This window comes from Equus quagga, chromosome 1 (assembly GCF_021613505.1).
Source record: "Equus quagga isolate Etosha38 chromosome 1, UCLA_HA_Equagga_1.0, whole genome shotgun sequence".
NCBI classification, from domain to species: domain Eukaryota; kingdom Metazoa; phylum Chordata; class Mammalia; order Perissodactyla; family Equidae; genus Equus; species Equus quagga.
In genome coordinates this window covers 95,228,338-95,255,171 of record NC_060267.1, presented here as the reverse complement: position 1 = coordinate 95,255,171, position 26,834 = coordinate 95,228,338, and the positions used below count along the sequence as shown (strand labels likewise).

Below are 26,834 nucleotides of genomic sequence, written 5' to 3'. Positions count from 1 at the left end.
CCTGACAGGAGCTCACGGAGTTCACCCTCTGAGCTGTTTCATTTGGATTACATTCCAAACCTAACTTTTTTCCTTAAATATTTTTATTCCCAAAGAGGGATTTAAAAGACTACAGTTTTCCTGTTGCTTCTTAGCTAGGTTTTTGATGTTAAAACCAAACAGAAGCTTCAAGAAGCTATCCCAGTTTCCCAAAGTGTGCAACTCAGAACTATGGTTCTGCAGAGAGCCAACGGGGGCGCAGATACGAAGGGCTCTTCTGTCACATAAGTTGCGGGATGCTGTGTTAAACAAAAATTAAGCAGACATTGTATGCAAATCAACGCACTATTGCGTAGTGTGAGACGGGGTGGGCTTGGCAGAGCAAGCTCTGCGACCAGGAGCACTTTGCTCACGAAACTGTGCACGCAACTGATGTTCTGCACGGAGGCAGACCACAGGTTACTTCTGAATTGACCAACAAAACCCTGCCAAGGAGCACAACAGGAAAGAAACGAGGGGTCAAAGGGCTCAACAGTCTGAGAGCTCGAGCCTACCTGGTAATAGAGGGGGGCTGAGCCAGGATCCGGTGGGTACAGCGAGGGGTACTGGGACTGGTAGCCGTCATACAGGGGTCTGTAATAGTAGTAGGACGCTAAGTCTGGAGGCAGCGGCTGCAGCCACTGCTGGTCTGACCGTACGGCTGCCTGGCTTGAGTTAGTGGACACAACCGATGCGCTGGAGGACAGAGGGGGCCGAGGTAGCAGCTGCTGACCCGTGTCAGCTGGAGCTGGACTTGCAGGTGGCTGGGCTGAATTGTGGGGCTGTCCTTGCACTGGTGGACTTTCTGGGTTTGAAGGTTCTGGAAATGTTGCTTTGGGCCCTTGCAGGGGAGGAGGCACTGGCTCCTGCTGGGCTCTATCTAGGCCATGCGGGTCCTGAGCATCTTTCGTCACCTGTTGGTAGAAATGGTCTGGGCTATGCACCTCAGGCCCAGGGGGTCTGGGATGATTGGTGATGGTTTGCTGACAAGAGGCTGGACCATCAGAATGGGATGGGCTGTACATTCTTGCAGGATTTTCCAAAGTCCTATTTAACGTAAAGTCCAAGGCTCCCGAAGTTTCTTCCTGATGAGTAGAGTGCTGTACCCTAGTACTGTTAGGCACCAAGGTGCTGTTTGCAGGTGGCACTAACATCACACCTGTGCTGCCAGCCGGGCTATTCACCAACTCAGGGAAGACCTTCTCTGGAGAATGAATCTTTGGACTTTCTGGAAGCAAGTTCTTCGGAGCTGGATGAGATGGTGGTTGAACCAGCAAATTAGCAGGCTGATTAGAAACCATTTCAGAAGTACCAGAAATTTGTGGAAAATTACTTTGGGCAAGATTGTTAGGCAGAGGTGAGCAGATGAGAGAGCCGCTTGGAGGTCCAGACAAAGGAGCATTTTCTCCAGAATCACCCCCGACAGCCCAGCTGCTTATCGTGGATTTATCCCCCACCAAAGCATCTCTCCAGGACTGAGTCTTCTCATTAGGATTCGATAAGGACACAGAGAAATCAATGGGCTGAGCCAAATTATAGCTTTGATCAGGCTGGGCGATCAAGACTGGTTGACTCTGCAACGGTTCTGTGGGCGGCGAGGACAACAGACTGGCATAACCAGAACCTGCCTGTGACGGAAGGGCCTCCTCTTCTCCCATTTTGGGAGGATTCTCGAGATTCTCCAAAGCACCAATGCTGTCCCTGCTCTGCAGAGACTGCTGACCGGATACCCCCTCATCCGGAGGCTGAATAACTTCGGACGTCTGAGGTTTCCCAGGCATGTGAAGTGCAGGGGCAGCTGGGGCTAGAAGGACGTTGCCTCCAAAATCTGGCAGCTCGTTCTGTGCCCACAAAGTCGTTGCTGGGCTCTCACACTTCATGGCTCCCTGAGCCCTGGTCGGGGGTCTTTTCTCAGGTGTTGGCAGCACAGTTTCCAACAGCGGCCCCCCAGCATGTGAAAGCCCAGGACAGGCTTCCATAGGTGTGGTAAGAGGCAGAGGGCAGACCTGGGGCATGAAGAGGGTCTCCATGTTGTCCGGCGGCTGCTCCAGGTTGCCAGGGGAGGCATCAGGTGGCGCAGTGGCCGGTCTGCGCTTCTTCTGGTGGGCATGGGTCCCCCTGACTTCACCCACCACATTGGCACGATCTGCCTCAACTGGTTTTACTCCAACTAAGTGGGATTTCACTGGTTCAAAAGAACTATTTGCACTTGTCTGAAACATTCCCGTAGGTTTTGGGGGGCTTGGGGTCAAGGGCTGGGACAGGCTGCTATGGTAATTCTGGCTCACGGTGGTCTCTTCTGTCTCACCTCCTACAGGAGAAGAATCAATTTGCTTAAAAAAACTCCCTGAAGCCTCATCTTCAGGTTTTCCAACTTCTTGCTGAATGAAGGTGCCCACCAAGTCTTGGGGCCTGGCTGCGCTTGAAAGACTCCTGTGGCTCTTGCTGCTGTAACTGGATGACACGCTATCAGATCGCATGGGGTGCAGTGTCGCATCTGGGGCCTCAAGATTTGTGCCCCCGCCTCCAGCATGGCCCACAACACTGAGCCTGGGGACAGCTGGCCCGGGAAGGGGCCCATATCTGAGCTGATCACTCGAGAAGGAAGGGTCTAAACTTAGGGGCTCACTGGGCAGAACTTCTTGATTCTGAATGAATTCTAAGTTCTCAACATTCTCGCACTGTGAGCTGCTGGCATCAGGAGCCCCCGCAGCTGCTGTGTCAGCCCACGCATCCGGGGCAGCGTTTTTAGTGGTCTGTTTATCCTGTTGGACGCTTATAGATTGAGAAAAACAGGGCTGCATGTCTCCTCCCTGCTGCGCAGTCTCACTGCTGGAACCTTTAAGAAAGGCCTGATAAATGCCACCTGCTCCCACGTGCGCAGGAGGATGGCCAAGTCCAGGGCCGAGGGAGAAACCATCAAAGTTAGACTGACCGGCAGCGCCTGCTTCTTCAGATGAGAGGTTCTCTTCATTTTCTGTCTCTCTCCCTTGGAAAAACATGGAGAGCGCTCCCGAATCTCCTTCTGGCAAGGCCCAGCTGGTCCTGGCCCCCGACGCGTAGTGCGAATGGCTTTCTGGGCTATTTCCCTGAGCAAGTGGATTAATAAGAGCAGGATCTGGCAATTGCTCTTTATTCACTCCTGCATTCAGCTTGAACTCTTGGCTTGCCTGAGTATTCCCAACTCTGGAATTCTGCCTGAATGCATCTTCAGGATCAAAGTTATTGGCTGAGTGGTTTCCACCTTGCAGGTGAGCCGCCTCATTTCTTCCATCAGTGGCCATGGGTCCTGGGAAAGACACTGGTGGGTTGTGTTGTTCGTGGCCAGGACCCTGATGAGTGTTGGACGGAGCAGAGAGGTGGGAGACATTGGAGGAACGGGACACTGTGTTCGGAACAGGTCCTTCTGGGCAGGGCCAATAATGTCGACCTGAGGGTTGTGGGCCTCCCTGCACTGGCCCCCAGTGCCCTGGCATTTGCTGACGAGGCTGAGGGAAGAAAGGGGACGCTGCTGGTGCCACAGCACTGTCGTGCAGGTTCTGCCTACTCAGGGGTCTGTCGGGCCCAGGCACATTCCCATGCAGATGGCCCCCATGAGAATTGTCAGGACCAGCTCCTGGAATGTATTGAGGAGGATATGGCGGAGCCTGAACTTCAGGTTCTGAGCTGGGAGCGACCTCAGCACTCCTGTTCATCTCGGGCCCAGGCAGTGCTGAAGGGGTCAACACACTGGAAAACGGACTGGCATCTGCCATGGGCTGTGACAGAGGTCGTGGCAGAGGCTCACAGGGTCCTTGGGAGCTATCCCCAGCATGTGTGTGAGGCACAGGCAGACCAGGGCGCTGAAGAAACACCGGTGGGGTGAGGCCTTGCAAAATAGGCGGGCTGCTTTTGGACGAACTGCCCAGCGATGTATTTTGGAGTGCCTGTCTACTAAAAGCAAATGGATCTGTTACCGGCTGCAACGGGCAAGTTATCGGAGCCACTGGTGCATTACTGTTTGTCTGTCTCCTATATGGGCTGTTAGACCAGAACATGCTCTGAGGACTCCCAGCTGGAGGTGGCCCAACCACACCTGCCGGGACTGCTTGGGGTGGCGGCTGCATGTCTGATCTCTTGCACAATTAGATGCTGCTTACAGAAAGAAGCAGGATATAGGTTTTCTTTAATTTGAACTGAAAAAGAAAAAGAAAAAATTAGCATAAAATCCATATATTCAAAGTCCTGGCTACAATCATGAAAACTAAGAAAAAAGAAAAAGACTGAAAACAATTTCATGTCACTGAAAACATTTCAAGTCCCGAGGGCTGATTCACCCTCCCCCACCCCGCGCCCCTGGAGAACTGCCGTCCTGGAGGGGCTCCTGTCCCAGGGAGCTCTGGGAGGGAGCACACGCAGCCAGAACACTGGACGGGAGCGCAGAAGCTGGCTGTGCCCTAAGCCGGCTGTGTGACTTCAGACAAGTCACTACCCTTCTCTGAGATTCAGTTATGTGACGCAGCTAAGGACCCACCCAGAATGCCCGCTGCCTCCAGGATACCCTCACCAGGCTGGCAGGAATGAAGCAGAACCTAAGTACCTGTCTGATTTACTACGAGCTACGTAGTTCCTTGACATTTTTCTGGAAATGATCACCAGATCCAGAAGGAGCCAACTCCTCTATGAGAAGACTGCGTATCCTGCTTCTCACACGGGCTAATTCTAAAGCTCAAAAGGAAAATGAGTTTAAAATTTGCTCTTCCTCTTTCTTTAATGAAAGAGCATTATAAAGTACAGAGTAACACAAGCTGCAGAATAAATATCTGAAATATATTAATCTAAAATGTCTCATTTTTTGCACTATGACTGGTTAACACCACTAGCAAAACAAGTTGCCTCCGACTGGTGGAGCTGTAACAACTACGCCTGGAATGAAAAGCCGGTGGAAAATTAAAGCAGCTTTAAAACTGACCAACTGACTTGATTCAAAAATTTTCAATAGGTAGAGTGCCAACAAACCTTTCATAAAAAACAAAGCAGCAAAAATCCTCTTTATAGCGTTTTTGTTGATATTTGCTTTTTTCTGTAAAATACATTAAGTGTAACCTTGAACAGTTAACCCGTACTTTTAAGACAAAAATCCAAGTCCTACCTCTTTCCCAAGTCCTTTCTATGTACAGCCCTTCTCCCCAGCACCACCCTCACCAACAAACAGGTGAAGTCGACCAATCCCAGAGGAGAGTAAACAGCAAAGGGAGCCATGGTAGGAGGACTCCGGAGTTTACTCCACATTTCCGCAGCTGTACAACGTTTCCGTCCTTGGAAGTCTTTCTGATATTGACGAAAGAAAACACTTATGAATGTTCTTTTAAGTAAAGCTATTTCCAAATGAAAGTTCCTATCCCTACCTGAAAACTAGTCCTATGATCTATTAATCTGCTACCATTACTGCCCACACATGCTCTGTCCTAGGCCAACAGGGAACCCTTTCTGACAAGCACTTGGAAACCCACTCAAATTTAATGGATTATATTAGGAACAGCATCAGAGACTTCACTTGGTTCTAAGCTAGCGTTTTAAAACAAAGCACATTTACAGTTCTGCTTTATATGGACTAAGGGCAAGAACAAGCAGAGCCCTCCTCTTTGTGAAACAGGCACCTGCGACACCTTCCAGCACATGACTTCCTCCTTGTAAGGCTTAAGCAGAAGACCCTCAACCATTCTAAGCAGCTTCAAAAGAAAAAATAGAGAGCACAGGCCTAGAGGATCTATCCATCAGGTGCTACTGTGAGAGCAAGACTGGGATCCCAGCTGAGTGGCTCGGGCACAACACTTCTCTTTCTGTGACCCAGTTTTTTCATTTACAAAATAAGAGAATCAATATGATGATTTCTAAGGTCTTTCTCGGTTTAATCTTTTATTTATTTTTTTTTTGAGGAAGATTAGCCCTGAGCTAACATCTGCTGCCAATCCTCCTCTTTTTGCTGAGGAAGCCTGGCCCTGAGCTAACATCTGTGCCCATCTTCCTCTACTTTATGTGGGATGCCTACCACAGCATGGCTTGACAAGCGCTGCCATGTCCGCACCTGGGATCCAAACCAGTGAACCCGGGGCCACTGGGCCAGCCCCTGGGTTTAATCTTACGCAATTCTACTCACAGTGGATTATGGGATGCCCTAATCCCTACCACTGTTTAAGGAAATCTTATCACAATCTAAATTTCATGTTTATACTTGGATGTTTTCCCTGAAGAAGCTTTCTTAAAATTATTTTCCCAACAACTAGACTAAGAGCCATTTTATAAGCAAACACTATCACTTTCCTACAAAGCAACATCCCCTACTCCCCACTCCTCACAAATGAGAGCTTTTCAGCAGTACACCAATTTCATTTGGAACAATCTTGTGACAGGAACATTATTCTTTTGATCTTTTTTCTCTATTCACCAGTAGAAAAACAATGCAACCATGTATCATTTATCTCCTACAGGAAATTTTATTCTATCCAGGAAGTCACTCTGTAGCCTGAAGTCATCTAACTTTAAAAAAGGTAGAGTGTTTCAAAGAGACCAGCTGATCCTCTTATAGATGCATTATTCATAAACCTAGCTCTTCAACTAAACTGCCCTGTGTTGATGTGAAATACTTAAGCACAACCTATTTTCCACGTAAAGTCCGGGCTATTAAACTAAGACACTTAAAGCACACTGCTCTCCTCCCAGAGCCACTGCCTCAAGCTGTGAGTGTGTAAACCCACAGGAGTGCCAAGAAGCACCCGTGAGTCTACCCCCTGCCTACAGTCTCCCTCACGGCGACTGCTAGAGCGACATCCCTGTCAGACTTCGGGACATCTGACACAAGACACGAGAAACTCCAACTTTTCTAAGTACAGAATCGAATACATTTAGATGTTTTTGAAAAAGAAGGGGGGGGTCTAAACACTGCTAAAAATGACAAGGATCCAAAAGGACACTCAGGAAAGATGTTTACAGAAGCAAGAAAGAATCACACTAACCCTTACTACCCTAAAGAAAACTTTCAGTACAACTTTGAGACTTACTGCAGTAACTGGCATAAAGGGTGAATGAGTCACAAGGAACAAGAAGGAAGCTCTATTTTGCCTCTGGCCTTATCTTTGTAAGATAACAGCACCCAGAACCCTAAGAAAAGGCAGAGAAAACAAACTGCAGGGAGGCTGGCTGTGCCAAAACCTGCAAAAGCATCACTCTAGAAACAACTGTCTGTGACTTAGCTTCTTGCCATATCTGGGGATGGGAAATACCTCTCTGGTTAACACCTGCATTTGAACAAAATCTTAAGAAGCAACACACGCCCAATTTCCAAGCCATTTAAGTGTTTTTAGGTGAAGCAGCAAAAACTGATTTCAAATGGCTACGATGTGCCCAGACGCTCGATTTGTTATACTTTGACCACAAAAAGGGCAAGCTGGTTCACACATTCCTCTAACCCTTGATATGAAACACAAGCGCTCGACCTCCGCGGCAACATCTTGGTCACCTTGCCGCGAAATCACCGACAGACAGCAACAGGGCTGCTCCTCGGTTCAAACGTCAATCCGTCTCATCGCCAGCCCGGCTCAGCAGGAACCTTGCAACCAACGAGGACTAAACAGCCTGAGACCCTTCGACGCAAAGGACAGGCTAAACTGCCAAAGAAATCTCATGTTTCTACTCTTTGAAAAGCGGCAGGTCCGGCCTATCCTCCAGCCATGCCCGCACAACCCCGCACCTGGGCAGCCTCGGCCAAGGTAAGTGTCAACGCCGCGGAGCCGACCACACAGGTGGGTCCACGTCAGCCTGACGGCGGGGCAGCAAACGGGCGGAGGGCAGCAGGCGGGACGCTCCCTGGCGCCCCGGCCCCGCAGGCCCGTGTCCGGCCCCGACGCCCCCGCCCGACCCCCGACGGCACCCCGGAGACGCGCTGGTCGCTCGGGGCTGGGCCTGGCCCGGTCGCCTCCCTTCGCCCGACCCCGGCCCTCACCGGCGCGCCGCGGGGCGGCCAAGGCCCCCGCGCGGCTGCTCCGCGACCCCCGGCGCCGACCCCTCAGGCGCCGCGGGTAGAAGCCGGCCCGGCGGCCGCGACGAGAGCACACCCGGCAGCCGCAGCAGCCATCTTGGCACATCCGGCTCCGGTCGCCGCAGCCGCCACGCCGCCGACGTGTCCGGTCGCGACGTCAGCGCGCGCCACGCCCGTTGGCCCCGCCCACGAGCCCCACCCCCACAGCTGTTATCGTACGCCCCGCCCCTGGCCCGCGTCCGGTCCTTCCCGACCCATCCCCTCATCCGCCTTTGGCCCCGCCCCCTCCCGCGTCCAGTCATTCGCCGCCTCATCCTTGGCTCCGCCCCCCGACCCCGCCCCCGGCCCGCGTCCAGTAGTTCCGCGCCGCATCCCTTCGCCCCGCCCCGTGCATTAGCCCCGCCCCTGGCGTCCTGTCCTGCATCGTCCATCCCTTCGTCCCGCCCCCATGTCCCCGCCCCTTGGCCGGGCCCCCAGCCGACGTCCAGTCCCTCACAGCCCCATCCCTTCGTCCCGCCCATCTTGGTCCAGCCCCTGGCCTGCGTCCATCCTTCACCGCCCATCCCTTGGCCCCGCCCCTCGCCCACCTGCCAGGCCAGGCGCGCGGGGGCCGCCCTGAGACGTCGCCTCGCTTACGCGGGTTCTTTCTCCCAGTCTTTTCTTGTTCCAGGATGTGAGAAGAGCCAGAATTCCTCAATCAGACCCCAAGAGAAGAACCAGCAGGTGCACACATCGAGAATGGCCACTCGGCTGGGCCGAGAACCTGAGCGACGCCCCGGCGCAGGCGCGCTCCTCCCATTCTGCCGTTGGGTTCACGAGGAGGCTGGGAGACGGGCGGGAGGCGACCGCGCATGCGCCCGCCGCCACGGAGTGCGCGTGCGCGCCTCGCGGCGGCCCTCCGGTCGCCTGGTTACGGCTGCCAGCGGCTCCCGGCTCCGGCTCTGCCCCGTAACGTCGTTTCCGTCCGCACCTGGCGGTCGGGAAGCAGTGCCCGTCCGTTCCGCAGAGCCCTGGAGCGACGGACGCCTCCGGCCCCGGCCCCCAGCCTTGCCCGCCCAGCCCCTCTCCTCCGGGCCGTGCCGGCCCCTCCGCGCCTGCCCATGCACACACTCCGTCCCCGGCCTCTCTTGTCGGCCCTGATCCCCCTGGAGGCCCCAGGCTCTTCTCCCAGTGAGAGCAGCCCCTCTGTGCCCGGTCGTGTCCCCTAAACCGCTGAGCCCCGTGGACCGAGGCCAGTGGCTCTATTCAGTGTTCCCCAGCCGTTGTGAGTGGCGGCTGTTCGTGTTGAGTGAGCGCGACCCGCGAGGTACTGAGTGAAAGGCTGGGCTGCTGGACCTCAGCCTCTTGCTCCTCCCCGCGGCTGCTGCCTCCGCCCAGCGCCTGCCCAGCAGGCACCGTCTGCACCATCTGAGGCCTCCCATGGAGGATCTTAGGGAAAAAGGGTGCTGCCATTTGTATCCTCATTATCCCAGTGAGAAAAGGGAGGCTCAGCAGGTGAGGATGCAGCCAACCAGGCCCTGCCCACTCACCTGCACACCTGCCTGGCAAGGATGCGGAAGAGCAGACTGCCCCACTTATCCCAGCTCCTTCCAGAGGGCAGGAAGGGTGGCAAGTGTGCTGTCCAATTGCACCACCCGGCAACGAAGCCCCCAGCAGCAGCTGAGTTACTGCTGTAGCAGTTGAGGCCTGCCAGGGGTGGAAGGGCACCTGGTCACTGGTGGGACCCAGAGACCCGGAAAGAAGGAAGGAGTGTGGTCCAGCTATTTGTTTGCTGTGACGCTGGCGAGGGAGCAGCCACGCTGTCAGAGCCCCGGGTGGGGGTGGGGAGAGTTTCAGCCCATCTGACGTGGCAAGTCTGCTAAGCTAACATTTGCGCTGCAGACATTGAGCTCCCAATCTGTTTCAACATAGAGTTAGGCAACACGTGGTAGAAGTCAGCCCTGGGCCCCACTGCCCTTGATCCACTTCTTCCTGGTGGTAACTGTGCTCCGCACTCGCTTTGTCCCAACAAACCACTGCACAGGAGAGATGTTGTTAACCCTCCCAAGAGAGGAAAAGCAGAGGCGAAAGCGCGGACTCTCCCAGGTTTAGGGCTTCCTCCCCTGCATTTTATGTTGAGTTCCAAGAGCTGGAGCCTGGGCTTGTCCCTCTGGTGTCCTGAGGAGCCCTGTGGCCAGCCCTGGCTGGCTCTAACCTGTACACACCATAAACTGCAGAAAGCAACCTGCCCTGGGCAAATGCAAGGCCTCTGGGCCCGGGGGACAGGGATGTCAGAGAGGCGGCAGAGTGTTGACTCCTACAGGGTGACTTTAAGGAAAACTGTGATCACCAAAGCTGACCTACGAGGGCCTTGGGTCTTTCTTCCTCTCTCTTGCTCCCTCCTGCTAGGTCTCTGAGTGGAGACCCTCTCAGGTCCTCGACTGTTTGTAGCCTGGTGTGGAGGAGAGTGTTCCTGGGCCCACAGCCGAGCCTTCAAGCCTCTGGGTGGTGGAGGCCAGGGCTGAGTCGCAGATGCTCTGCTTTAAGGCCCAGCCCACCACCTAGATGTGTGCCCTTTGTCAGTCTCCTTCACTTATCTGAGCCTCAGGTCCTCGTCAACCTGGGCTTCAAGCAGGGTGAGCATTTGGACAATTTGGACACTGAAAGGGGGTGCTGCTGATACATATGCCAGGACAACAGGCATGAACTGGGACTGTCTGGGGCAAACTGGGATATAGGGTGACTATGGCTGCAGAATATGCAGGGACTTCTGCCTAGGAGGTGCACTGCCTCCACAGTCATCATCGTTCTTAATTAGGCTTCCTTCCCTTCTCCCGCAATGTCCACTCCTCTCCCCTCTCTCCTGATCCCTCCTCCAACTCATATTTGGGGGCTGGAGACAAACGTCACCGCCTCCCTGAAGCCCCCCGGGTGGGTTAGAATCAGCCACTCTTTCCTGGGCGCAAAGTTGTAGCTCCTCACACAAAGCTCCATAACTGGAGCTGTGGTCACGTTATCCAGAGCACACAGGACACAGGGCTGCGCACTTGTTGGGACAATGGGCAGCGGCTGTGTCAGACAACCTGGCTGTCCTTTTCATCATTACTGCATTTGTCATATTGTTTTCAATAGCTCGACAGTCGGCCTCTCCCGCTAGCCTGTGCCTCCCAAGGAGGCTGCCCCTGAGCACGTGACAGGCGGCTGGTCCGAGCCGAGGTGGGCTCTGAGGGCGGGGTGTGTGCCAGAGTGCGAGAATATAAAATAGCTCGTTGATAACTTATTGCATGCTGAAATGATAATCCTTTGGATATACTGGGTTAAATAAAATATTCTATTAAAATTTATTTCAGCTGTTTTTTTTTTTAATGTTGCTAGGAAGTTTAAAGTTCCATATGTGGTTGCCATTATATTTCCTTTGGAGAGTGCTCCTCTAGACAGCGAGCACATTGTGGGAGGAGGTCAGGGACCCCCCACTCAGCATCCCCAGCCTGGGGCTTAGAGCCTCCTAGACTGTAGAGTGGCTCTCTCCTGACCACCGACCAGCCAGGCAGTCCTCAAAGGAGCCCTTGCAGGTGGGGCCGCAGTCTCAGCGAAGGTGAAGTTCAGATGGCCCAAGGCCATGAGCCTCTGCCCCTCATCTCCCCCCACCCCCTGGCATAAAGGAGCCACATTAGGGGTAGTTTGTGGACATTGGTGGGACAGGCCTGTGCCATCCCAGGTGCTCTGCTCAGCCCCAGACACCCACTCTCAGTCCTGGGTGCTGAGGCCTGGAGCACAGGAGGGGGACCTGCCCAGCTTGGCCTGGAGAGAGGAAGGGGTGGCCTCCTTGAGATAGGGCTTGTAGGCTGGTCCAGGCGAAAAGTGTGATAGGGCCTCAGAGGGAGAAAGAGCTGGCAGGGAGGGCTTTTGGAGGAGGAGGCAATGAAGGCTGAGGAGGACTGAATGGTTGGAGAGGAAGGGGCGGGAGTCAGTTCCTTCAGGAGAAAGCAGATCCGGAGGTGGAGACAGCTGTGGGTCAGAGCTTGTCCTGCGGCATCTGTGCATCAGGCCTCTGTGACATGGGGGCAGCTGTGGGCATGCTTCCAGGTTGGCGGGCGGTCTGTGGCCAGGCCAAGTGGGAGGAGAAGGAGGCGCCTCCATGAAGGTGCAGACCAGGGGTGTGACACCAGTACTGTCAGGGCCATCCTGGACCCCTGGGGGTCTTGCAGGAGGAAATCCACATGCAGGCCAAGCCCTGACCAGCCAGACTTGATAATGTCACCACCATCAGTGTCATCATTAGCATGAGCATGACACTGTGTCTCATCTGCAGCGTCTCGAAACACGTCCGACACCTGCAAGTTTCCGAGAACTTCTTTTTTTAATCTTTGAGCCAAGTGCTAAGCATATAAGGCAACGAGTAAGCGATGGGGACTAAGTAGAAAGCCGAGGAAGACGCTGATTCCACGCCAGCTCGGGGCCACAGAGAATGGGAGCCACAGGAAAAACTGTGTTGTGCCCCCTGAGCTGTAGTGGGGTGCGGGATAAACAGCCCTGTACACAGACATTTGCTGAGCCCCGCTCTGTGCCAGGCATTTCTGGGAGCTGAGGCTGTGGCCATGGGACAGATTGGCCTGCCTGTACGCTTGGGGAGCATGCACACCTCACAGCTGCTCATGTGCCCAGTGCCGGTGGGGGGCACCATGAGAGCACCTGGCAAGGCCTAGATCCCACCTGCTGGGGAGGGGGCAGAGGCAGGCATGGAGGAGAAGGAGCATTTGTGGCTGAAGCAAACAGAAGCTTCTGCTGTGGCAAGGGGCAGGAGCCCAGAAGGCGGGCAGTGGTGTGGGGGCTGGAGAGCGTGCCGTGCGTGGGGCTCTGAGGCCCTGCCAGGGGATTTGCACCCGACTTCTGGAAGCGAGGTAAGCTTTCAGGGGCTTTTGGCTGGGAGTTTAGCCTCCCTCAGGCTCTCTGGCAAGGTACCAGCGAGAGCCAGGAGCCCAAGAGGTGGCCTTGGGCCCCTAGGGGAGTGGCAGGGCTGAGCCCAGATGGGGGAGAGCTGATCCCCCGATGACCCTGAGGGCAGAACCCAGCTCCCTTCCTGCCGGCTGCGTCACAGCCCTGGCACAGCACGGGTGCTCCACGCATCAGCCAAGGAACAAAGAGGACAGCGGGGCGAGGGTCCTGAGCATCAGTGGTGACTTAAGTTACAGCTGTGGGCTTGGAGGCCTAGGGGACTGTGGATTGGGGAGAAGAAAGGGCCTTGGGTGGAGCCGGGAAGAACTCTGGCATCTGCAGGTTGCCAAGTGCCAGGCTGGCTATAGCATTCACTCCTGGGAAAGCGACCTCGGCAAGTCCCTCCCTGAGCATCAGGGTCCTTGTCTAAGAAGTGACAGGGTTGAGCAACGTAGGCTCTACAGGCCATCCCTGTCCCCCGAGGGGAAGTGACCCCTCAAATGGTTATGAGAACGTGGACCCAGGCATCACACGGCCCTGGCTCGATTGGGTGAACTTGAGGAAGTCACTTACCTCTTTGAGCCTCAGCTTCCCTATCTGTGGAATGGGATGATAACACTGTCACAGTGGGTGACCGTGAGCATTAGGTGAGGTGCAGGTATAAACCATGGAGCCTCACCTGGCCTGGTGGAAGTCCCTATGGGGACCACTGGCTTGCCAAAGGGGGTGCTGCCAGCAGGGGGAGGCAGAGAGCCACCTCCAAGTCCACAGGCCAAGGCCCTGCTGGCAGCTCCTCCCAGGACCACGGGAGCTCTGGGCTCCAGGGCGCTGGCATCAGGGACACCCCAAGTTCACTCAGGATCTAGCCCCAGTGCAGCCAGAGGAAAGTTTCTGGCTCTCCGCATCACCCCCAGACTGCCGCCCTCTCCAGAGGATTCTTCCTCTCTGGACTCCCGGGGGGTGGGGTTTACTGGACCCAGCAGGTACTCCTCCGTAAGTGCAACAACAGAGAACGTGCATTTTTCAAACTCTGTGCTCAGCGATTTGATCCTCACAGCTATGGGGGCTGGTAAGTGTTGCTTTGTAAGAAAGAGGATCTAGGGGCCGGCCCGGTGGCGCAGCGGTTAAGTGCGCACGTTCCGCTTCAGTGGCCCAGGGTCTGCTGGTTGGGATCCCAGGTGCAGACATGGCACCGCTTGGCAAGCCATGCTGTCGTAGGCGTCTCACATATAAAGTAGAGGGAGATGGGCACGGATGTGAGCTCAGGGCCAGTCTTCCTCAGCAAAAAGAGGAGGATTGGCAGCAGTTAGCTCAGGGCTAAACTTCCTCAAAAGAAAAAAAAAGAAAGAGGATCTACATTCGGCATCATCCTGCACCCACTGGGGCACTGGGAAGTGGTGAGGTCCTCAGCTGGGTGTGGCAGGAAGCAGGTCGCTCCAGGTCAGCGTGCTTTTGTTCCTTTCATTTTACAGATAAGGAAATGGTTGGTGGAGAATAAGTAACTTACTTAAGGCCACATGCTTTTCTAAGGCTCGTTTTTTTTAAATGAAGACATGCTAAATAGTCAGCAAGAGCTACAGTGTTGGGCAATGTTTACCCATGGCTGGGGACACTTTCCACAAAATGCAATGCAACCCCCCTGAAAATACACGGAGAGCAGTAGTAAATAGCGCGCATCTATAAAAAATGATAGATTGATAATAAATATTGGTAACCAGTTCCAAGCTGTGTGGTCCAGGAACAGGCCACAAATCCGTCCAAGATTGTGTGAAAAATGTTGAAACTCTAATTCAGAGGCCCTTCACGCACAGCACCGGTTGTATTATGCATGAATAACGCTTTTGTAGCGCAGACTGTCGCCTCTCTGAGCCCGGGGTTTCTCTGACCTGAACGGGGATGGTGACAGCACCCACTGAATGTGGCTGCTGCGTGGCTTGAGTGAGCCCACATGGGGACGCAGGCGGAGTGCAGAGAACGCAGGTCTAGATTTTGTAATGGTGACAGCGGCTGTGGCGTCTCTGAGTCCTTACTGTGCACGAGGAGCTCTGCGTTGGCGACTTTTCGGGGCCCCACCACAAACCCAGGAGGTTGGCTCGGAGCGGTTCCCACTTTACCCTTGAGAACATTGAGGCTCAGAGACGCCAAGTCCCTGCCTATGGTCCAACGGCTGCCACAGGGAAGGTGAGAACCCGGGACAACACAAATCGGGAAGCACAGCGGGGCAGACAGGTGGCACGCCTGTGAACCATCTTCAAGTTGGAGATGCACAGAGCAGCGTCTCCCAACCTATGTTCAACTGACGTGTGCCTTAATCTGCAATGAAGGTGAGCCCGTTTAGGAACCGCTGCCCACATCCCCTCTTAGAGACCCAGGGTGGACACGATCATCTCAAAGGCCTGAGAATCCCACAGTAAAGGAGCCTCTGCCCCAGGGCTTCCCAAGCCCGCCAACTTCCCACCAAACACCCCTCAGGATGCCGTGCTTCTAGTCTCCATTTGTGCTGGGATCGAGCTGAACCACAGTGTTTAGGTTTCCCGTTGAAATACTTTTACAGAATAATCCCCTGGCGTTATACCAGGGACCCCTGTGGTGGGGCATTCACCATAAGAAGTGACCCTACGAAGCTCCCCATGGTCTGTCTGTGCTGACAGCTCTGTCCTCTCCATCAGGGCTCCTGGCTGTGGTTTCTGGATTGGGCTGGCCCACAAACGATTTGTCATCGATCCACGATGAGATGGAGAGCCACAGGGAATGAAGATCGGCTCTACTACTAAGCAGTCTCGGATGGCTGACATCGTTTGGATGTGAGACGTTCTCGGGGAAGGGAGCAGCAAGCTGCTGGCGGCCGGCGGGGGAGCGCTGAGGCCCCGAGGCTCTGCTGGTCTCTCTGTGGGCGTCACAAGCTCTGCCAGTCTGTTTAACCTGTGAGCGCAGATGCTGCCCTCCTGGCTTGTGAGTCCCCTCTTTGCTCCGACCAGAGGGTGCAGAGCCGCATTTGGGGCTCACTCTGGAACAATGTGGAGTAAGACACCACACCAAGGACGTGCCTCGTGTTTTCCTGTGGTGCTGAGAGGCACCCGGAGGCCACTTCAGTGGATTAAATTTGCGCCGTCCAGTGTGCTAGGCACGAGCTCCGTGTGGCAGCTGAGCGCCAGAACTGCGGCGGGTCCAAACTGAGGCACGCTGTAAGCCTGAAACACGCGCTGGGTTTCAAAGACATCATACAAAAGAGGAATGTAACACGTCTCGTTAACTGTGTATGTCAATTACATGTGCAGATGGTCACATTTTGGACACATTGGATCAACTAAGGTGCATTATTAAAATAAACATCGCCTGTTTCTTTTTACTTTTGTAATATGACTACTGAAATATTCAAAATTGCCTTATATTTCTGTTGGAAGACGCAGCTCTAAATCCTCCTCGAGGAATCGAGAAAAGCCGCTCCACCCCCGCCCTGAGTGGCGTGAAGGAAGCACGCCTGAGCAGGGTGGGCGGGCAGCTCTGGTCCAGGCTGCGTGTGTTTGCAAACCATCAGCCCCCTGGGGTGCGACACCCGGAGGAGGGAGAGGAAACCAGGGCAGATGCCTGGGTCAGCCGGCTGGTGCTGCTGGGGATGTGGCCCCTGGAACATGCATTTGGCACCCGAGAGGGACGACCTGGGACCTTGCGTTAGTCTACCGGGGCTGCCTTAACGAGGTACCACAGACAGGCGGCTTAACAGAGATTAGTGTGCTCACCTCCTGGAGGCTGGAGATCCAGGCATCCCAGGGCTCCTTCCTCCTGAGGCCTCTCTCCTGGGCTTGCAGACGCCGCCTTCTCCCTGTGTCGTCACACGATCGTCCTGTGCGTGTCTGTGTCCTCGTCTCCTCTTCTCATAAGCTCACCAGTTGGATGGGATCAGGGCCCCAAACGACCTCATTTTACCTTAGTCACCTTTTTAAAGACCCCGTCTCCAATTACAGCCACGTTCTGAGGTCCTGGGAGCTAGGGTTTCAACATAAGAATTGGGGGCGGAGGGGGACATACTCAGCCCATAACAGACCCCCAAGTCAGGGGTGTCTTGGCTGAGCTTAGCCCTGGGCAGAGCCTGTGTCCTCCCTGGGAGGTCACTGGTGGCCGGGTGGGGGGGTCCTTCTGAAGGTGGCGGCTGGCGGAACAGGCCGACAGCTTGTGCGTCCAGGAGTTAGAGGGAGAGGCTGGTCAGCAGTCGTGGCTCCGGAGCTGGGGTGGCGGGAGCAGGTTTGGGCCCCAGTGGGAAGAATGGGAGGGTCTCAGGTGTCTTTTCAGCCTGTGGCAGGCGCCTCTGGGGCCCAGGGAATCTCTGCCAGTGCTTCAGAGCCCGGGGGCCATGCCAGGATTGAGCACCTGAGGAAGGGACTGGGAGGGAGGGCAGAGCCTGTCTGCCCAGGGGCTCCCCACACCGTGTGGCACTGGCCAGCCCTCTGTGGCACTGGGCTGGCCTTCCCCCAGGTCCCCACCTGCCAGGACATGTGCAGGACCGGGTTCCCTGCATGCCCAGTCCAAACTCGAGAAGGCTGAGGCTCAGAGACGGCGTGATTCTCCTCTGCTGGCTTCCTCCTGGCTGCCGGGGGCTCCAAAGGCTTTGGGAAGCAGAGAGGTTCTCCTTAAGCCCCATGGGTCCCCCGACGCCCATCCTGCTGTGTCTGCAGGAATCCCACAACCCAAATGACCTTCTTGGAAGTTCAAACACTGCTAGCAGTACTTTCTTTTTAAAAAATAATTTATTGAGGTAAAATTCACAGGACATAAAATTAACCATTTTGAAGCGAACAATTCAGTGGCATTTAATACATTCAAAACGCTGTGCAACCACCACCTCTATTGAGTTCTGAAACATTTCCTCATTCCAAAGTATAACCCCGGGCCCAGTAAGCAGTCCCTTCCCATTGCCCCACCCCAGCCCAGGGAACCACGAATCTGCTTTCTGTCTCTATTTTTACCTATTTGGATATTTTACCTATTCTGGATGTTTCATACGAATGCCGTCATGCATTATGTGGCCTTTTGTGTCTGCCTTCTTTCACTCAGCCTGATGTTTTCTTTCTTTCTTTCTTTCTTTTTTAAAGATTGGCCCTGAGCTAACATCTGTTGCCAGTCTTTTTCTTTTTCTTCTCCCCAAAGCCCCCAGTACATAGTTGTATGTCCTAGTTGTGAGTGTCTCTGGTTGTGCTCTGGTTCTGCTATGTGGGACGCCGCCTCAGCATGGCCTGATGAGTCGTGCCATGTCCGTGCCCAGGATGCAAACCGGCAAAACCTCGAGCCGCTGAAGCGGAGCGCGCGAACTCAACCACTGGGTCACCGGCCGGCCACTCAGCATGATGTTTTCAAGGTTCGTCTGTGCTCTAGTGCGTATCAGGGCTTCCTTCTTTTTCTATGGCTGATAATAGTCCATTATATGTGTACTAGGCTGGGTTCTCCAGAGAAACAGAACCAATAGGAGATATATAGAGATACAGATACAGATATAGATACAGATATAGATATAAAGAGACTTACTGTAAGGAATTGGCTGACATGATTACGGAGGCTGAGAAGCCCCAAGTCCCTTGTGGTGAGCAAGCTGCAGACCCAGGAGGGCTGATGGTCCAGCTCCAGTCTGAGTCTGAACGGCTGAGACGCAGGAGAGCCGATGCTGCAAGCTTTCGTCTGAAAGTCAGCAGGCTTGAGACCCAGGAAGAGCTGACGTTTCAGAAGAAGCCCAAAGGCAGGAAAAAACTGATGTTCCAGCCCAAGGAGTCAGGCAGGAGGACGTCCCTTCTTCTCAGCCTTTCTGTCCTGTTCAGGCCTTCGACTGTTTGGATGAGGCCCAGCGACATCGGGGAGAGAGAATCTGCCTCCCTCAGGCCACTCATTCAAATGTTAACCTTATCCAGAAACACCCGCAGGTTTGGCCACATGGCTCAGCCAAATTGACACATAAAAGTAATCATCTGAGCGCGGGTCCACCACAGGCTGTTCATCCATCCATCCATCAGCTGACGGGCATTGGGGGTGCTCCCACCGCTTGGCTGCTGTGGACGGCGCTGCTGTGAACATGTGTTTACATGGACTTGTTCGTGACAGTTTTCACTTCTTTTGGGCGTACACCTAGGAGTGGAATTTCAGGGTGCTGGGAATTCTTTGGGCAGAATTCAGGCTGAGTCCACTCCCTCTGAAGGTGAAAGTTGGGCCACTTGCCCTTTTCCATTTCCTGGAAACTCTTGTCCTGTCCACGTGTCCTGGTGCCCAGCACCACACCAGGCAGGAACGAAGCATCCAAACACAGTGAGGAAACCTTGTGTTCACACCTGTGCTTGGATAGGCCGGGCCAGGGGCAGTAGAAGGGGTTTCAGACTCTCCCTTTCATCTGGTTTGAATCCACTGGCCTGGGGGTGGGGCCAGGCAGAGGCACAGGCAGAGGCGGGAGAGAGAAGGGGAGGCCCATCTGGGTCCCTGGCAGGGAGCCGGGTCTGAGGGCCCTGCTCAGGATTCCCGAGTTAACAGTGCTGCTCAGCCAGGGCCCCGTTGGGTGCACGGAACCTTCCCCACTCGCTGTGTCACCCCACAGTGCTTCTGCTGAGATGCTTCCGTGGCTCCCTTCACCCTCCGCTAGGGTTTGGATTCCTCTGTGGCCTCCAGGCCACTCCTCGCGGCCCTCCTGCCTGCTGCGGGCTCCCTGGGCTGCGTAAGCCATGCCTCACCCTTCTGTGGCCCAGACAGGTGGGAGAGTCTAGCGCCTGGTGTCCCCATAGCTACGTCACCCCAGACATGCGAGTCCCCTGCAATGGGGCTGCACAAGCCCTGCTCACTGCCGTGTCCCCGTCCCTGCACGGGGCCCGGCCCAGGCAGACGCAGAGACACCGGCAGAACTTCTGAAGAGACAGTGTGGCCCCAGCACCCGTGGGCCAGGGCTGGCTGGTCTCTCTCCATCGCTCTCCGCCAGAAAGGGCAGAAGGACTCCTGGTTACCTCAGAGCAGAAGGGCCTTCCCTCCCTCCCAGAAAGTGAGCAAACACCGTGGCCGAGTTTAACAAAATCTGGATGACCAACAGCATCACTTTTATTGCAAATCAGTTAACAAAAAAAGATGAAAAAAAATACATCATTTTCATTACCTACAGTTTTGCTTGTAGATAACTTTTTTAAAAAAGTTTTCTTTTTCTGTAAACTACACTCTATTTTATAAAACACATTAAGAATCAACATGTTAGGACGTGTCCGGTCATGCTCACTAGGGGTGGCATAGTGTCGCCCCCACCAGGGCCGAGAAGCTGCCGAGGCTGCGGGTGGAGGCAGGACCCTCCCCAGGTCCACTCCTCAGGGTGGGTTCCAGCAGCTACAGGCCTCGCTTGTGGGCGGAGCCACGTTCTGACATCCCTCAGCAGGAGGACCCGACAGACTTGTTCATTCAGATTTTTTAAACAAAATCCACCTTTAAAAATGTATTTACAGACTGTGCCACAGGCTTGTACTTGATACCGCCAGAACCTGCTCCTCCCCTGGGTGCACGCCCCCCCAAACCTACGAGCAGGCCTGTCACCCCACACGCGCTACCCCACCAAGCCGTGCCAGGCCCTGGACGAGCGGCCTCTGTGCACCGAGCTCGGACACGGCCATGTTTTCCCAAAGCCTCGATGGAGGTTGCCCTGGCAAGTCTCCTATGGAAACAGGGCCCTTCAGCAGTGGGGTCCTTGAGCCGAGCCCAGGCCCCCGCTGTGCCAGTCCGTCTTCTGCTGAATCCAGAGATGCTGTTCAAGCTGAGATGCTGGGGCCTCCAACGGGGCGGCCTAGGCAGTGTCCTTCCCCAGAAAGGGCAGGGTCTCTCCACATGGCGTCCAAGGTGGGCCCTACACTGCTGACATATCCCACACGAGGCTTAAACATCAGGGGGGTGCGGGGGCAGAGGAGCTTCCGGAAGGAAAGAGACCACTAAGAGCAAAGAGCAACTACTTAATACTGGGCCTGCGACAAAGATTCACGATTGTACCATAAAGCGGACTCTTGTGACGCGCCGAGAACACCTTTCGAAAAGATCATTAAAAGAACACCACAACATATAAACCACATCGTTTTATAGCTTACTTTCTTATTTTAGATGCAAATTAGCCCATGTGTCAAAGGTGTGAAGGCTTCTCCTGTCTCTAGATGTTTCTTCTCACAGGGGCTGGGGAGGCTGGGAGGAGGGGGTCCGGGGCGGGCGTGGGGGGCGCCTGGGGAAATCACAGCCGGCCCCAGAGCCCGGGAGCTTTTCGGACAATGCTAGCTCAAACCTCCTTTCTCTGACCTCATTTCTTTTCGGATTTTGAATTTTAAAAAAATCAATAAATAAGTGGCATTTATAAATCATGAATCTTTGTTTATATTTTACAAATATGTAAGGAAAATCTGAGAACTACTTTATTTTCTTGGAACAGATAAAACTTTCTACCTGGTGCCATAGAAAACAGTACATATAAATAAAAAGACAGTGTTTCCATGTAAAATAAAAGTACATAAATAAATACTAAAAAAAAAATTAAAATCTGTGTTCTCTTATTTTGTATAAAAACACGTTTCTTAAAAAAAAAAACACCTCCTTTGGTGGGTCCCGGCGTCTGTGGAGCGCACGCAAACACCCCAGCGGGCCTTGGGAAAGGAAGCTCAGGGTCCCGCCGGGGCGCCGGCTGTTTACTTGAAGGCCTCCGGAATGTGGGCTATCTGGGACTGCATGCTGGTGGGCGGGCTGGAGATGCCCTCGGACCAATCGGAGATGTTGGAATGGGGTGATGAGCTGGACCACTGGTCGGGGGACTCGGGGGACGGGGTGAGGAAGGGGTGCTCAGGCACCTGCAACTGGTGGCTGGGGGTGTTGTCCACGGGCGAGGAAGAGTAGCTGTGCTGCGAGGGCGGCGTCAGGAACTGGGCGGTGGTCATGGGCGGGGCCAGCGAGGACGGCAGCGACGTGGGCAGGACCTGGCTGTCCTGCGGCAGGATGGTGTGCACTGCCAGGCTGCTGGGGCCCAGCGGCTGCACGTCTGCCTGGCTCGGCTCTCCCCCCAGGAAGCTCCGGCCCATGTGGCCATTGGCAGCTGAGCTCACGCCGAGGTGTGGCGGGGGCGGCTGCGGCTGCAGATTTTGCTGCGGCTGGATGTTTGGTGGCTGCAGGTTTTGCTGCGGCTGCATGCTCTGCTGTTGCATCTGTAAGTTTTGCTGTTGCTGCATCTGTAAGTTTTGCTGCTGTTGCTGCTGCACTTGCTGCTGCTGCTGTTGCTGCTGCAGCTGCTGGGTCTGCACCAGGTGAGGCTGGGTGGCCAGCCGTGTGTTGGGCAGGGCCTGGTAGCTCATCATCTGGGACAGGGCGCTGGCGGAGAGGCCACCGTGCAGTGGGCCCATCATGCCGTGCTGCAGGGCGGGAGCCTGCGTGCTCAGGGTGCTCGGCGCCACGCTCCCTCGCAGTGGGTTGTACTGGTTTGGCACCAGGCCGTTCTGCAGCCGGGACAGCCACTCACACTGGCTGTTCAAGCCTGTGGCCCCACCCACGGTGAAATTCATAACCCCACTGCCGCCGCCGGGACCCAGGACTGTGCTGGTACTGGAGGCCACGGGCAGGTGTGAGAGGCGCGGTGGCCCTGCTTCGAAGGCCAGCCGGCCACCCCCGCCCAGCGCGGCCATCTCGGGCTTGGCTGCCACACTCAGGTGGCTGACGCCCAGGTGGGTGTCGGGCATGCCGGGCAGGTGGTTGAGGGGCACAGAGGGAGACTGCTGGAAAGGGGAGGGAAGAAGGGGCGGGGAGGCCACATCCGACAGGTAGCCGTGGGGCGACTCGAGGGAGTCCACGGGCGACAGCACGCTCGAGCTGTCCAGCAGGCAGCCCTTGCCGTCCTGGGACTTCTTCCTCCGCGCTTTGAGGTCCTTGGCCTCCTTGCCGCCGCAGGCCAGGCCCTTAGTGCTGGGCTTGCGAGCCTTCTTGCCCTGCACGGTCGGCTTGAGGTTGCCCAGGTAGCCATTGGGTGAGCAGAGTGGGGGTGACAGGGTGGGCGTGCCACCCAGCGTGGCGCCGTGCAGCTGGGGGCTGCGCACCAGGCTGTACTCATCCAGCAGCCGCACGATGTCGTGGTGCATGCGCTCCTGCGCGATGTCGCGAGGCAGGCGGTCCATGTGGTCGGTGATGTCCCGGTTGGCGAAGTGGTCCAGCAGCACCTTGGCGGTCTCGTAGCTGCCCTCCCGGGCGGCCAGGAACAAGGGTGTCTCCTCCTGGGGGAAGGGGCATGGGGAGATGAGGGCGTCACCCTCACCAATGTCCTGTCACTAGAGGGACCAACGGCTCGACCCCCACACCCCACCTCTGGGGAGGAAGCCCATGTTGACCTCTCCCAGCATCCTACCCTTACCTGGCCTAAATCTTTTTCTTTTTTTTTTTTTTTTTAAAAATAGAGCGTTAAATACACCTTCTTAAATACTTCTGAGCTCCAAGCAGAGGTGGTCTGTGGGACCCTATATCCTAACTCAGTAGGGCTTTACTTCTGCGGGGTCACAGACCCCCAGTGGAAATCTAACAAACTGTGGCCTCTCTTCTCTCCCTCCAAAACTGCAAGACACAAATGCTGCAGCAATTTCAGGGGCTTTGGGACCCCTCGAGAGCACCTGTGGGCACTATGGCAGGAAGCCCCCATCTGGATGGCCCCGGAGTGACCCTGACATCTTAGCTCCTTCCCTGGGCCTGAGTCCTCTCGTCTGTACAGTAGACATGCCACATGTCCCTGCGAGGCCGCTGTGTTGGGGCTGAGGCCTCATGGTACCTGCCTGGTACACATAAGGCACTGGTCATGGCCCCGATGCCCTTCGGCCAATCCCTGTGTCTCTGAAGCACAGTCTGCCCAACCAAGGCGGGGTCACGTGGGGGCCCCACCAGGGACTCAGGAGCCTGGGTCCAGCCGCACCCCCTGGAGCTCAATACCTGCTGGGCCCCCTCACCCAGGAGGGAGGAAGACCCCGGGTTGAAATGCAACCAGAGCTCATGAAGTGTGGGGCGGGACAGGTGGGGCACCTGCACTTCAGTGCCAAGTCCCCAGGGGAACCCAGGGACAGGCTCAGGAGCCGTGGGGTCAGATTGGGGTTGGGGAGGAAAGAAAGAGCTTCCTCAGCCTCAGGGGACAGGCCGTGGCAATGGGGAGCGAGGCGAGGGCGGGTCCACGTGCAGGAAGGCAGCCGCTCATGTTTACACCTGTAGGCCTCACAGTGCACCCAGCCCCCCAACCCACCAGCGTCACTCTGCACCCTTCCTGGTGACAGCCAAGGACAGAAGGGGAGATCCAGGTCACAGTGACACGGATAGGACAGGGGCAGCCTCACCACTCGCTGTGCTGGGATGCACGCCCTGCTGTGGCGGCAGCCCTGCGCTCGAGAGGGGAGCACGGAACGCTGGTCGAAGGCAGGAAAGAGCTATGGCGCACAGGCACCGAGCAAAGGGGTCTGTGCTGACGTGCCTGGGAGTTCTCACCAGGACCTCATAAGTTAGGAAGCGAGGCCCAGGGGGTTAAACCACTGGCTTGGGGATCCCACAGCCAGAAAGGAGCAGCACTGGCTGAAGTCACTCACCAGCCCCGCCCCAGTCCCACGCCGGCCCCTGGCCCACCTTGTTGTTCTGCATGTCCTTGTTGGCCCCGTTCTTCAGCAGCACGATGGCAGCCTCCACGTTGTTCACGGCAGCGGCCCAGTGCAGGGCGGACTTGCCTGTGTCGGGGAAGCAGAGCCAAGGTTGGGGCAGATCAGGTGGCAAAGGGCCCATCCTCCAAGGGCTGGGTGGCAGCCCGGCTTACCCAGGTCATCCACGGCGTTGACGTCGGCATGCGAGTTGATGAGGTCTTCGAGCATGCCCTCCACGGCCAGGCGGGCGGCCAGGATCAGCGGCGTTGTGCCGTCATGCATGCGGGCGTCCAGGTCTGTGGCTCGGTTCCGGATCAGGATCTGGGTGACAGGGAAGGCTTCAGGCTCGGAAAACGTGAGCCCGGAACCGATGCCTGACATGGTCGAAGCCCCTCCGGGGGTCTGAATGGCCCCAGCAAGACTGGACAGCCACGGAGCAGAGCGCAGGCAGCACTGCCCCCACAGACCAGCCCCCTTGGTGACCATGTGTGGCTTCATCTAATCCTTACTCTCAGGTGGGCCTGGCTGCCACGGCCACCCCAGGACAAAGAGGGGTCAAGTCCCTGCCCAGCCACAGGGGGCAGAGCCAGCGCCTGAACTCTGGCTCCTGAGGCTGGAACCCCATTCGGAACTGCTGAGCCACACCGCGTCCATCCAGGCACGCGGGAGAAGTGCAGGCCGCCCTTCGGATGCTGCTGCGCCTGGGGTCACAGGCGAGAAGGACGGCCACTGTTGCTGGTGGGTGAAAAAAAGCCGGGCGCCAAGCAGTGTGCAAGACTGGCCTCATGCCCGCACAGCGCCGTGGGAATTCACGTTTCTACGTGCCAGAAAGCCGCCACAGCAAACGCAGCCAGGCCGGCCTCCGGGGGCTCGTTCAGGCTGTTTTCTTTCAGCTAACCTCAACTTATTTCTGTACAAGGATGTCACGTTAAAAATATTAAGCTAAAAGCTTGGGGATGACTCCTCTGATTTGTGTCCCATCTTACCTGCCCGTCCATGCAGGGCAGGGCTGCCCCGAGCCCGGGGACTCGCGGCAGGGAAGCGGCTGGCAAAAGGAACCTCTGCCATGGACACTCCCAGGAGACCCAGGCATCAAATCCCTGAATCCACCTTTGCCCTGGGCCCCCCACAGGGCCAAAGCCCCAGGGTTACAGACTGCCAGCGGCTCTAAACCTTTCTTCTCACCGCCACAGGCTATGCCTCCGGCCAAGGCTGGGAGGGAGGAGCGAGGCTGCGAGGGGCGGTCGCGATGGGACCAGGAGCCTGTCTTAGGTAGAGAGTGAGGAGGCCCTGCCCACCCCTGCAGGTCACCCTGGCCTCCTGGGTGACTGCCTCCAGCCTGGCTCCCCTGCAAGGGCGACGGTTGGAGTCTGATACCCTTGCATCCCGTTCAGACTTCAAAGACTGAGGATGAAGACACCAGCTGTCCCTGTTAGGCTGTGCTTGGGATCAGTGCTCCAGGACCCACACGACCCAGCCACCTGCCCAGACCAGGAGGAGGGCAGGCAGGTCAGGCCAGCAGGAAGGCACATGCACAGCAGCAGCTGCCCACCTGGAAGACGCCCTGTGCGTCGGCAGACACGGCTGCATGCAGCGGGGTGCGCCCCATGTTGTCCTGGATGTTGGCATCGGCGCTGGCCTCCAGCAGGCGCTTGGCCGCATCGGAGCGTGAGTAGCGGGCGGCCAGGTGCAGGGCGGTCTCACCGGTGCGGTCAGTTTGGTTGTGCAGGCTGGCGCCCTGGTAGATGAAGTCCGAGATGACGGCTGGCGCGTCCTCCTCCTCTTCGCTGTTGCCGGTCTCCAGGCCCCCTCCGCTGCAGGAGGCGATCATGAGGGGTGTGAAGCCATCTGTAGTGAGGGCAGGGACAGGGGTGGGGACTCAGTCAGGAAGGCTGGCCTCCAGCAGTGGCTCCTGGGGAGCCTGATGACGGTCCTGAGTTTGCGGGCAGCCATGTGGACGCGGCGCACAGAGGGCTGACATCGACCTGGGCTTCCCAAGGGACAGAGCCAAGTCCTGCTGCCAAGTGGCCAGTAGGCACTGGAGAGCCCTGTGGCTGCGTTCCCAACCTGTCTGAGATCTTCACCGTCAACCCACGCCAAGTGAATGTGACGTAAGAAACTGCAGTTAGGAAATCAATACGTCGCAAGCCTCCAAGGGCACAGTTAGAAAAAATTAATGTATGGGGCAGAGTGAGCTCAGAGAGCCCGATGGGGGGCCAGCTAAAAGGCAGAGAGATTCCCGGGACTTGTGCACCTTG

At 56.1% G+C, this 26,834-nt stretch overlaps 2 protein-coding genes across 6 annotated transcripts in view; both read right to left on the bottom strand.

The window, feature by feature from the left end:
* SEC16A (SEC16 homolog A, endoplasmic reticulum export factor) overlaps positions 1-8,784 on the bottom strand; it is a 34,789-nt gene extending 26,005 nt beyond the window's left edge. For 2 of the 5 annotated variants that reach the window (XM_046683132.1, XM_046683162.1), the window contains exons 1-2: positions 8,000-8,187; positions 534-4,193 (exon numbers count right to left, since the gene is read on the bottom strand). In XM_046683132.1, coding sequence (XP_046539088.1) covers positions 534-4,124 — 3,591 coding nt within the window. In that variant the 5' untranslated portion in view covers positions 4,125-4,193; positions 8,000-8,187. Of the gene's footprint in view, positions 1-533; positions 4,194-4,597; positions 4,720-5,202; positions 5,329-7,999; positions 8,188-8,622 lie in introns of those variants that run through there. The other 3 variants (XM_046683153.1, XM_046683146.1, XM_046683140.1) reach the window with 3 other exon arrangements.
* An 11,193-nt stretch (positions 8,785-19,977) lies between these two features.
* The window catches only part of NOTCH1 (notch receptor 1), a 49,347-nt gene continuing 42,490 nt past the window's right edge, over positions 19,978-26,834 (bottom strand). Inside the window, exons 31-34 of the mRNA XM_046652032.1 lie at positions 26,129-26,424; positions 24,750-24,897; positions 24,566-24,663; positions 19,978-23,184 (exon numbers count right to left, since the gene is read on the bottom strand). Of these exons, the coding sequence (XP_046507988.1) occupies positions 21,619-23,184; positions 24,566-24,663; positions 24,750-24,897; positions 26,129-26,424 (2,108 nt within the window). The 3' untranslated portion in view covers positions 19,978-21,618. The remainder of the gene's footprint in view (positions 23,185-24,565; positions 24,664-24,749; positions 24,898-26,128; positions 26,425-26,834) is intronic.